This window comes from Ascaphus truei, chromosome 11 (genome assembly GCF_040206685.1).
Source record: "Ascaphus truei isolate aAscTru1 chromosome 11, aAscTru1.hap1, whole genome shotgun sequence".
Taxonomy (NCBI): Eukaryota; Metazoa; Chordata; class Amphibia; order Anura; family Ascaphidae; genus Ascaphus; species Ascaphus truei.
Genome location: NC_134493.1, coordinates 11,476,802 through 11,489,246, shown reverse-complemented (window position 1 = coordinate 11,489,246; position 12,445 = coordinate 11,476,802). Strand labels below are relative to the sequence as shown.

Genomic DNA, 12,445 nt, shown 5'->3' with positions numbered 1-12,445 from the left:
TATTTTAACATTTTAAAGATCAATAATAAAAGCGGGAGATAATCTCACTCTGTCAGGTACACTTAGAACTTATGCAACTAATATTGACAGATTTATTATAAATCATTCTTCCTGGCAATGCACAGGTTATTAAGAATCTATATTAGTGTTAGGGACCCTTGAAACGTGGTCTGCCGTGCAGTTGGCTCAGGGGCTTACAACAATTTGGCCAAAATGTTAAACTGAAAGACCATTTTATTTATTAGTTATTTATACATATATATTTAGGCACTGTACCATATATAAGTTTTTTCTGGATATGCACTGAGCTTTGTCTGTGTTTTATGTTATGTCTCTGGTTTTAAATTGTTTATAAGGCTCCACACAGTTTGCTGCTGACAGTTTTGTCCTGTGTAAGGCAGCAACACAGTAGCGTCAGCGCTCCTTTCTATACTGTGTAAGGCAGTAACACAGCAGCTCTCTGCGCGCGCTCACACATGCGCTCCTTTCTATCCTGTGTAAGGCAGTAACACAGCAGCTCTCTGCGCGCGCTCACACATGCGCTCCTTTCTATCCCGTGTAAGGCAGTAACACAGCAGCTCTCTGCGCGCGCTCGCACATGCGCTCCTTTCTATCCCGTGTAAGGCAGTAACACAGCAGCTCTCTGCGCGCGCTCGCACATGCGCTCCTTTCTATCCTGTGTAAGGCAGTAACACAGCAGCTCTCTGCGCGCGCTCACACATGCGCTCCTTTCTATCCTGTGTAAGGCAGTAACACAGCAGCTCTCTGCGCGCGCTCACACATGCGCTCCTTTCTATCCTGTGTAAGGCAGTAACACAGCAGCTCTCTGCGCGCGCTCACACATGCGCTCCTTTCTATCCTGTGTAAGGCAGTAACACAGCAGCTCTCTGCGCGCGCTCACACATGCGCTCCTTTCTATCCTGTGTAAGGCAGTAACACAGCAGCTCTCTGCGCGCGCTCGCACATGCGCTCCTTTCTATCCTGTGTAAGGCAGTAACACAGCAGCTCTCTGCGCGCGCTCGCACATGCGCTCCTTTCTATCCTGTGTAAGGCAGTAACACAGCAGCTCTCTGCGCGCGCTCACACATGCGCTCCTTTCTATCCTGTGTAAGGCAGTAACACAGCAGCTCTCTGCGCGCTCGCACATGCGCTCCTTTCTATCCTGTGTAAGGCAGTAACACAGCAGCTCTCTGCGCGCGCTCACACGTGCGCTCCTTTCTATCCTGTGTAAGGCAGTAACACAGCAGCTCTCTGCGCGCGCTCGCACATGCGCTCCTTTCTATCCTGTGTAAGGCAGTAACACAGCAGCTCTCTGCGCGCGCTCACACATGCGCTCCTTTCTATCCTGTGTAAGGCAGTAACACAGCAGGTCTCTGCGCGCGCTCGCACATGCGCTGCTTTCTATCCTGTGTAAGGCAGTAACACAGCAGCTCTCTGCGCGCGCTCGCACATGCGCTCCTTTCTATCCTGTGTAAGGCAGTAACACAGCAGCTCTCTGCGCGCGCTCGCACATGCGCTCCTTTCTATCCTGTGTAAGGCAGGAACACAGCAGCTCTCTGCGCGCGCTCGCACATGCGCTGCTTTCTATCCTGTGTAAGGCAGTAACACAGCAGCTCTCTGCGCGCGCTCACACATGCGCTCCTTTCTATCCCGTGTAAGGCAGTAACACAGCAGCTCTCTGCGCGCGCTCACACATGCGCTCCTTTCTATCCCGTGTAAGGCAGTAACACAGCAGCTCTCTGCGCGCGCTCACACATGCGCTCCTTTCTATCCTGTGTAAGGCAGGAACACAGCAGCTCTCTGCGCGCGCTCGCACATGCGCTCCTTTCTATACTGTGTAAGGCAGGAACACAGCAGCTCTCTGCGCGCGCTCGCACATGCGCTCCTTTCTATCCTGTGTAAGGCAGGAACACAGCAGCTCTCTGCGCGCGCTCACACATGCGCTCCTTTCTATCCTGTGTAAGGCAGGAACACAGCAGCTCTCTGCGCGCGCTCACACATGCGCTCCTTTCTATCCTGTGTAAGGCAGTAACACAGCAGCTCTCTGCGCGCGCTCGCACATGCGCTCCTTTCTATCCTGTGTAAGGCAGGAACACAGCAGCTCTCTGCGCGCGCTCGCACATGCGCTCCTTTCTATCCTGTGTAAGGCAGTAACACAGCAGCTCTCTGCGCGCGCTCGCACATGCGCTCCTTTCTATCCTGTGTAAGGCAGTAACACAGCAGCTCTCTGCGCGCGCTCGCACATGCGCTCCTTTCTATCCTGTGTAAGGCAGTAACACAGCAGCTCTCTGCGCGCGCTCACACATGCGCTCCTTTCTATCCTGTGTAAGGCAGGAACACAGCAGCTCTCTGCGCGCGCTCACACATGCGCTCCTTTCTATCCTGTGTAAGGCAGTAACACAGCAGCTCTCTGCGCGCGCTCACACATGCGCTCCTTTCTATCCTGTGTAAGGCAGTAACACAGCAGCTCTCTGCGCGCGCTCGCACATGCGCTCCTTTCTATCCTGTGTAAGGCAGTAACACAGCAGCTCTCTGCGCGCGCTCGCACATGCGCTCCTTTCTATCCTGTGTAAGGCAGTAACACAGCAGCTCTCTGCGCGCGCTCACACATGCGCTCCTTTCTATCCTGTGTAAGGCAGTAACACAGCAGCTCTCTGCGCGCGCTCGCACATATGCAGATGGCTGCTGTTAATAGCTTACACAGGACTGAAGCTCCTTTCTATCCTCTTTAAGGCAGCAGCCGACATGTTACCTATTTTTACCGATAGCAGAGGCTGGAATCGAGGGCATCGCCTTATATTCAGGGTAGCTTTATAAATCGGGCAAATAGGGTGACCTACGTGGTGCACTCCAGTATGCCACATCTACGCTCCAGGTTCCGTTTATTTTCCTGATCCAGATCTAAATCTTGTCCTGGAAGGTGTTCATCATCAGCCTCAGGATTGGCTTTCTTTAAACGAGGAAAACGGACGACACCTGAAACAATAACCGGGTATTAGGTAAAGACACACCAATACACCGACACACCAATACACCGACACACCAATACACGACACACCAATACACCGACACACCGACACACCAATACACCGACACACCAATACACCGACACACCAATACACCGACACTGACAGCTACCCATTTAAAAGATGCTGAATGGTTTATTTCAAAGTAAAATATTTCCCTTCGCATAGTAAGGAGTTTGGGAACAGAAGTAGTATGGATGAGTTAGAATGGCTTTGCGCATGTTTAGGCTTCAGATTCACACCGATACCCACTCACGTTTACTTTGCCTGACCAAAAAGGATTCAAGACTATTTGCAATGGGATATCATGAAGGTTTAGTACGGGTGCTTTGACAAATAAAGGTGAATGACCACTGGTTAAAGGCCAGTTTAATAACACTTACGCGTTTTAGTTATATCATGGCTCCCACTGAAGGATAAGTAGTTATACTTAGTTTACTACATTTACTACCAGCCCAGTCTGTGCTATACTGTAGGTTACAAATAGTCTTGGCATTAGGGGTTTAGGGACCGGGTCATTTCTTAACTGTTAACCCTCTGTCCACAAATAGTAACTCAAACTCATCTTTAAAATTAAAACCAAGTCATTTAACATTACGTTTGACATTATTATATAAATAATATTGTGAAACCAGTTTTTATGCTGCTGTTATTTAATCGCTTAATAATGTAGCCGGCTTATCGTCTGTAGTATGTTAGCTACGCGTCTTACAATTGCCGGGCTAACTGGAGCAGTATGAAAGTCTCAAATAACAGGTAAGTGGCACCAGATTTCTTGGCTGCCCTGCAGAAAATAAATCAGGCTACATCTGTAGCACTTACAAATATATTTGAAATATTACCACCAGCATGTTGCAATTTTGGTATTTTGATGTTCCCTGTATATTCTTTGTACATTTTGATTCCTTTAATGGGATCAAAATGGGAGTTCTTCAGAGATTAAATGATAGTGTACAAAGCTTTAAAACCTCACATGAAATTTCCTTTATTAAGAAGCATCATACTGCTTACACAAAAGGTATCACAACCTAAAACAAATCTACATGAGTTCAGGACCCCTAAGGCTACTAGAACTTTTAAACAGAATGTTTGCTATATAAAATCTACAGCAAGTAATAGCAAAGGGGTCTCTATAAAACGAGTACAAGTAATTTCTCTTTCTCTACTGTCTGAATGTGTGAATGTGTGAATGTGTGATTGTGTGAATGTGTGAATGTGTGATTGTGTGAATGTCCTTGCATTTACAACAGATGAAGCTTACCTAAAGGGGTATTCAGACAGACAAAGTGTAAATCAAACCAGAAGTTCTCCACATCTTGGAACGTTATGAGATTATAAAAACGCTTTTCAAAGGGATGGCTTCCTTGTGCAAGGTTATAATGTGGATCGCATGCTGTGGTATCAACAATTGTTGCCTTTTTCTTCAAATACACAAATATCTGTGCAGAAAATGGAAAGTTCCTATTACAGTATTTAGTTTTTAAACGAAGCATTAAGGGAGGAAAAATATATCGTAACAAACGATGTACAGTACTCCGAAGCCCCCGTGCCTTGAATAGCAGTTATCGCCCGGTTCGGAGTACATTGAATCAGTACTATAATATAGTAAGAAAAGAAACACAGAGGATATTTTAGAAACAAGAAATCAGTAAATATTGCTCAATCCAGAATGATCATGCGAGAAAAATAAGCAAACCATTCCAACGAATACAAATGATTGAGTTGGGCGTTCAGATAAAGAAGCCGCTTTGGTGTAAGGACAGCGTGAGCCCTATCTGAATGGCAGAGGAGGACCCCCCTCTTCGTTGTATATGACGGTGATGACGTTGCGACCTTGTTATTGCGACTTCCTGGAGGGTGCGGAGCACGCGGTGGCTGAGGCCCTCCCTGGGCTCAAATGTTAAATTGGTCTAACTATTAACGCAAACATGCTCATGCACTACAGATCAGTTTCATTTTTCCTGACGTAACAATAACATACCTGGTCTCGGTCTTGAAATCTTTCGGATGGACCAAACTGCACCAACCCCATACAACTTAATTTTTGTAGACTTGTAAAAACCGAGAAGATGTATCTCCTGGGAACAAAGATTATCATTAAAATCATGTTCTTTTGAACTGTTCTCATTGGTTTTATAGTAATGGTAGCAGCAGCAGCATAGGTGTGTCCCCAGAACCCCCTCTGAACCATATTCGTGATCGATCGCAAACCGGAAGTGACTGAGTGGAGCTGATGGTGACACAGAAGCTGCGCATCTATAATTGTATGTGTCTATGCACATTGTGCCAAAAGTGAGTGCAATATTCATTGCTTTATAAATATATTTTATGGTGAACGTGCAATGTTGCACTAAGAGTGTCATCTCTTTCATTGAGGGTCTGTCCTGTTGAAGCCTGGTACTTCTCATCAAGCAAGTCTTCCACATTACACACTAATTGCTGGTATTATTTTGAGAAATTGTGAGTCCCCATTTGTGATCTTCTTGGTTGTTTTTCCTGTTGAACATATTACACTATATATATATATATTTTTCTCCACATACGGTGCCATCTGCGCTTCCCACAAGTTTTTTTCTGCAATCAACATAAGGAGGAACTGGATCTTCTCCTTCAGGGTTAAGCTGCGAAGTTTACCGGTTTATTTAACATTATTATATTCACATATATCACGCACTTGATTTATATAGCACTTTAAGTTTTTTATTGATGCACCTTTAATAGAAGCGCCTCACATCCCCTTGTTTGCACTAATCAAATACAATTGGCTAAATGTATCAACAGATATGTTTCGTCTCCTACATATGCAGAATATTTGCGCCCTAAATGCATCACTTTATTTTTGTTGAGGTAGAACCCCACCCAAAAATATTACGCCTGGGGTTCCTCCACTCGGAAGGTTACACAGGCTGCAACACAGCATAGATAGAACGGATCAACTGCAGAATAAAAAGAGAATAAACTATACATGGCTGTGCTTAAAAACGACATGTTCCAGAAGACATAGTATGGCCATAGTATGCCCAAACTTTGCTAGAGGATAAGTGTGCGTATTGATGGTAGTAGTTTTTCATAGTTTAGCACAGTGTTTTTTCACCAGGGTTCCTAGGAACCCTGGTGTTCCCTGGGCATCCCTAAATGATATCAGACACGCTAATAGAGGGGGTTGGGGTTCCTTACAATGCTGCTGATCTCGGACGCTCTGTTAGAGAGGGTTGGGGTTACTCAGAATTTTACAATATAATTATAGGGTTCCTTAACTAAAAAATAAATAGTACATAAGGTGATTCTTTGTGTGTTAAATCCCAGTCAGAAAGAATCAGTAGTCTTTCCCCTTTATTCCCATCTTTTATTTGTACGGCGCCAACATATTCCGCAGCACAATGTGACAGGGAGGACAATAGCAGTGTATGTCAAAGAGACAGATGGAGACAATAGACTATAGTTACTCAAAATCCAGGGGGAGCATAGGAGGAATTCAACCAAGAAAAGAAACAACATCTAAGTGTAGAGGTCTTGAAATGATGGATTACAAGAAAAACTTGGCTCTTATGTGATGTCTACACACAGTGTGGTAGGTTTATATAGGCCAGTGTTTCCCAACTCGTCCTCAGGGAACCCCAACAGGTCAGGTCTTAAGGATATCCCTGCTCCAGCACAGATGGCTCAGTCAAAATGACTGAGCCGCTGATTGACCCACCTGTGCTGGAGCAGGGATATCCTGAAGGACTGACCTGTCGTGGTTCCCTGAGGACCGGAGTTTGGCACATCCAAAACCACGGCAGTATGTTCTTATATGTTGGAGTCAGGTAGTTGGTACCTCCAATATAGAAAAGAGACCATTACGCAGATCAAAAATGAAAAAAACTTTACCTATAAAAAAAATATATAAGAATCATACTCACAATATGTACGATATTAAAAACATTTAACGAGATAAGAGCTCTCTCACCGTCCCCTTGGGTGCCGCTGGTGGTCCGGAATGCTGCCCTAGTACTAATATCTATATATTATATATATGTACAAGCTTGTGAGGGGGGGGGGGGGTACACTCCTGACAAAGCTAACTGGTAGCCTCCCAACGGATACAGCACCCGCAGACGCATTACCTAGCTGGAAACCCAAAACCGGAAGTGACATCGCAGAGCCCACGAGAGACGCCGGCAGGGCTGAGGCGGTGTTCTGGGTCATTGGCAAGCATCCGAGGGGACGTGGCGGCGAGAGAGCTCATAACGTTGTGCACTATACACTGTTGTCTTAAACACTTTTAATATTGTACATATTGTGAGTACGATTCATATATAATACACACACACACACACACACACACATATACATACAGTGTTCGACAAACCTATACATTTGCACGCCCCGGGCGAGTGGATTTAACATCGTGGCGAGATCCTATTGGCCCAAGCAGCACACGTTTGGTACTAGGTGGTGAGTAGATTTTTGGGTGATTTGTCAACCACTGTATATGTATATGTCTATATATATATATATATATATATATATATATATATATATATATATATATGTCTATATATATATATATATATATATATATATATATATATATATATATATATATATATATATGTCTATATATATATATATTTATTTATTTAGATGTGCCTATATAACCTACCACACTGAGTAGGCACCACATACAGTAAGAGCTAAGTTTTTCTTGTAATCCATAATTCCGAGACATCTTCACTTAGATATTGTTTCTGTTCTTTTCCTGGTTGAATTCCTCCCATGCTCCCCCTGGATTTTAAAGAACTCTTGCATCTCTTTGGGACCAGAGAAGACCGTCCCTACCAGGGGTCAGAGCAGGGGGATATACGTTAAGATGAAAATATAAATATATTTTTTCACAAGACACCATTATTGTTCTCTTATTCACTTTGTTACATAATAAGTCACACATATAGACTTGTCACTTGAATCACTATACGGTACTTATCACATTGATTGTGTGGGAGCCCCTATTTTTTCACAGTGGTTTGCAGACAATAGACTATAAACATTATATGAGGCTATAGTTAATCAACTTCTTCTTTTGACACCTAAAGCATTGCTGTGGCTATCAAATATAACACAGGGGGAGATTCACTAAGCTCTAATATGGGGAATCACTCCCCCAATCCTGTGTTAAATGCCAAAAAGGTAAATGACGAAAAGCCCATAAAATGACTTACCTTTTGTACAGCAGTTGTTGCCGGATGGGTCTGGGTAAATATCTGATCAACGTGTGCTTTTTTATTGGATGGTTCAAGAAATCCTCAAGATTTTCAACCTTAAAAAAAGATTCATAATGAAAAGTTTAAAAAACGTATTAAAGAAAACAATTTTCAGTATAATTCCAGAGCTTGTCAAGTTTCACCATTGTCTATATTAAAGTCCCAGTCACAAAATGTTTTAGTATTGCTTCCGTTTTTCCATCCTAATTACATCAAATGCTGTGGTATGTATGTGGCTTTATTTATGTAGCACTTCACAGCAGTAACACACGTGATATAATAATATAAACACAATGGAAATAAGCGATTCAGACATAAAAGTAACATTAGGAAAAGAAGTCCCTGACCTGAAGAGCTAACAATCTAAGTGTTAAGAAGGAAGAACGTACAGAGACAGGAGGGCGTTCTAATAAGTGCGTCTGCAAGGGGCTAAGGTCGATGTATGAAGTTTATAGTATCAGCCACGGAGCTACTCATATGCTTCGTTAAGGAGGTGGGTTTTAAGATGGTTCTTAAAGGTGGAGAGAGAAAGTGCTAGTCGCATATTGAGGGGAAGGGCATTCCAGAGGTGTGGGGCAGTCAGTGAGAAAGGTTTAAGGCGGGAGTTGCCTTTAAATACAAACAGGGTAGAGAGAAGACATCCTTGAGCAGAAAGCAAGAGTTGGAATGGTGTACAGTGAGAAATTAGGGCTGAGATGTATGGAGGGGCAGAAGGGGAAAAGCAGTGTATAGCGTTAAATGTTAGGAGGAGAATTTTGTGTGTAATTCAGGATTTGATAGAAAGCCAGGAGAGGATTTCAGCAGGAGAGGTGCTGAGACATATTTAGGAGAGAGTAAAGCGATTCTAGCAGCATCGTTGAGGATAGATTGAAACGGAGACAGGGAGAGGCAGGAAGGTCGAACAGCAGAAGGTTACAATAGTCAAGACAGGAGTGAGTAAGGGCCTGTGCTAAAGTTTTAGCAGTAGAGGAACAGAGGAAAGGGTGTACCTTTGCCACGTTATGGAGGAAAAAACAACAAGCTACATTTTGAATGCAAGAGGAGAATGTGAGGAAGGAGTTAAGTGTGACCCCTAGGCAGTGTGCTTGTGATACTGGGTGTATGATAGTGCTGCCAAAAGTAATGTGGAAGGAGGTAGTAGGGCCAGGCTTGGAAGGAAGTATGAGGAGCTCAGTTTTTGACATGTTAAGTTTGAGTTTAAGGCTTCGGAGGGCCATCCAGGATGATATCGCAGAGAGACATTCAAAGACTTTGGTCTGTACAGCGGGTGTAAGGTCAGGGTTGGAAAAGTATATTTATGTGTCATCAGCATTGAGGTGATATTTGAACCCAAGAGATGGGATAAGGTTACCTAGAGAGTGTGTAAAGAGAAAGAAGAGGTCTCAGGACAGAGCCCTGGGGTACCCCCACAGAGAGATCGATAGAACAGGAGGAGGTGTTAGCAAACGAGACACTGAAAGTACGATGGGAGAGGCAATAGGAGATCCAGATAGAGCTTTGTTACGAATACCAAGAGTATGGAGAATGTGAAGGAGAAAAGGGTGGTCCACAGTATCAAAGGCTGCAGAGAGGTTGAGCAATATGAGCAGAGTGTAATGACCTCTGTCTTTGGCCACATGAACATTATTAGTTATTTTAGTGAGGGTTGTTTCTGTGGCATGAGCACTACAGAAGCCAGATTGTAGATGATCTAGGAGAGAATAGGTGAGAAAATGGAGCAAGCGGGCGAATACAAGGTGTTCAAGGAGTTTAGAGGCAAAAGGTAAGAGGGAGACAGGACGATAGTTAGAAAGACAGGTAGGATCAAGCTTTCTGTTTTTGAGTGATGGTATAACGGTTGCATGTTTGAAGGAGGAGGGAAAGGTTCCAGAGCAGAGGGAGGAGTTGAAAATGTACGAGTTTAGGTATTAGCGTAGGAACAAGAGGTTTGAGGAGATGGGATGGAATGGGGTCAATAGGGCAAGTGGTAGAGAGAAGAAGAGATCAGCAGACACACATCCTCCTCTGTGACAGCTGAAAAAAAGTTTAGCCAGGCAGGAGGAGAGTTGGAAGATGTATAGAATGAGAGGAGGGTACACAGGAGATGCCTTGACATATCGAATCCACCCGTCTTGAAATAGTCAGCAAAGATCTGAGGTGAAATGGAGGAAGTAGGGGGCCCCCAGAGCTGAAATGAACAAGTTTCAGCTCCAGAGACCCCTTGTTTCAATCCAGATCTCTTCCTTCCATGACTACTAAACAATCAGAGTCAGAGAGAGAATGGGACAAGGCTGAAGGTTCGCCTAGGGCGCCAAAATACCCTAGGACCGGCCCTGTGTGTTGTAACTGGATATTTTGTGTTATCTGGGAGAACAATGTCATGTGCTACAACTAAAATATTGGCAGCTTTCTGTTTACATTTCTTATACAATTATATTTTGTGTCCACACCATTTTATTGTAAACTACATATATACAGATACAGCCACCAGTATCCAACGACATAGCCCCAGATTTTCCAAGGTATATCACAGTAACGCTGCAACATTTCTGTGAGATTTCTGCAGCAGAAATATTGCAGCGTTTACTGCGAGATAGCCACAGTATTTTCCCAGGCAAGTCATCGGATACTGGTGGCTGCGTCTGTAGCATAAGAAATGTAAGGAACATACATAGGCCCATATTTACAAATTGGTGTCATGCCATAACACACCGCTCATTCACTTCTACTGGGCGGAAGGTGAACTACAGAAAAACACTGCTAAGTAAATATGGGCCCGGAGTTTATACTTTTTACATTATAAAGAACAATAAAAAAGATGGCTACAGGTACCTTGTAACTGACTTGGACTATCTGTACAAAGATAGAGAGAGGCATGCAGAGGAGGATATCACCAATTAGAGTCCAGCCATGTCCAAATTCTTCATGTATAGGAACAGGTGGAACAAATCTTTTCCAAGAATCATCATCCACATAAACTACAGAAATATTAACGTCAGTAATGTCATACAAACAAATCATGTATTTTTAACAAAACAAATAACTACTTTTAAGTTGTAAGGCAATTTTTTTTGACAACATATAAACCTTAAACCAGAAATCTGTGCTGCTATTTTTCTACATTAATATATTCATTTTTATTATTTGGAACAAGGGATAGCCATGGAACCCCCTGAGCTGAACTGCAGAACTCAAAGCTATGGGGACAACCCAGGTCCTCAGATGTGTTCTGAAAATTCTCTTCCTAGGATTCTTGTCTGGGAGATACAATATGGATCCATCATCGTAAATTGACAGTGCAGTTTCCGAGGGGTTAATCCCACACCCAGCATTTGTTTTCCTTGTAAATTCTGGCAAAAATAAAAAAAATATCTTGGCAATTGGGGTGGAAGGCGGGTGGGGTGTGTGCAGTGCTTTGAGTGCTGTGGATCAGCCCTGGAGGAACCCCTGGTTCATATGCGGAAGGGTGGGGGAGGGGGGGGGGTTGCTGCTTTAAAACAGTTAATTTGTTTAACATTAAGGAAGCCAAGCATGGTTGTGTGTGCGCCAAAGTTCAATTGCCCTTTAATAAATATGAAGTACTGTAATGAAATACAACATCACCAGCAACCCAAATGATTCTGGCCATTAAAGCTCACTGACTCAGTGCTAAAGGGTACATTTATATAATACGATTCTTGATTTAAACAAATTTGTTAAACATATTACTTTAAAGGGTTTTGAGTATGCCTAATAAGTCTCTTAAAACATACGTCTTCATCTATAGAAGATGTTACTGACAAAAGCAGGGATTCTATTAATAAATCCTTAAAAAAAAACATGTAACATTAGATCTGGTTTCCTTACTTCAGGAGTGTGAAAGCTGCTGAGAAACCATGTTATTAATTAAAAGATTTTAGCCCAATACAAGCCAAAGGTCATATCACTGTAATTGTCATTAAATGGTTGAGAAAGCTTATTTCTATATCCAATTCTATATGTAATCCATTAGGCTTTAATAATCTACCAAAACCTAACAATTACATTTTCATTGTTTAACAAAGATAAGAATAAAGATAAGAATAGTATGCTTGTGCTTTTAAATAAAACAGATTGTCACAGAGAAACTATTAGACAATTGTCCACAGGAGTACAGTACATAAGTATAAGATAAAAAAAAGTTTTAGATTAAACTCAGGGGATTGGAGTTTAATGGAG

The 12,445-nt window shown here is 42.9% G+C and overlaps 2 protein-coding genes across 8 annotated transcripts in view; one reads left to right on the top strand and one right to left on the bottom strand.

Moving 5' to 3' along the window:
- NPRL3 (NPR3 like, GATOR1 complex subunit) overlaps window positions 1-12,445 on the top strand; it is a 374,812-nt gene that overhangs the window by 187,999 nt on the left and 174,368 nt on the right. The gene's annotated exons all lie outside the window — the stretch shown is intronic.
- Window positions 1-12,445, bottom strand: part of GTF3C1 (general transcription factor IIIC subunit 1) — a 133,468-nt gene that overhangs the window by 50,495 nt on the left and 70,528 nt on the right. For both annotated transcript variants that reach the window (XM_075565258.1, XM_075565259.1), the window contains 5 exons: window positions 11,081-11,226; window positions 8,228-8,325; window positions 5,008-5,104; window positions 4,288-4,465; window positions 2,841-2,976 (listed from right to left, as the gene is read on the bottom strand). In XM_075565258.1, coding sequence (XP_075421373.1) covers window positions 2,841-2,976; window positions 4,288-4,465; window positions 5,008-5,104; window positions 8,228-8,325; window positions 11,081-11,226 — 655 coding nt within the window. The remainder of the gene's footprint in view (window positions 1-2,840; window positions 2,977-4,287; window positions 4,466-5,007; window positions 5,105-8,227; window positions 8,326-11,080; window positions 11,227-12,445) is intronic.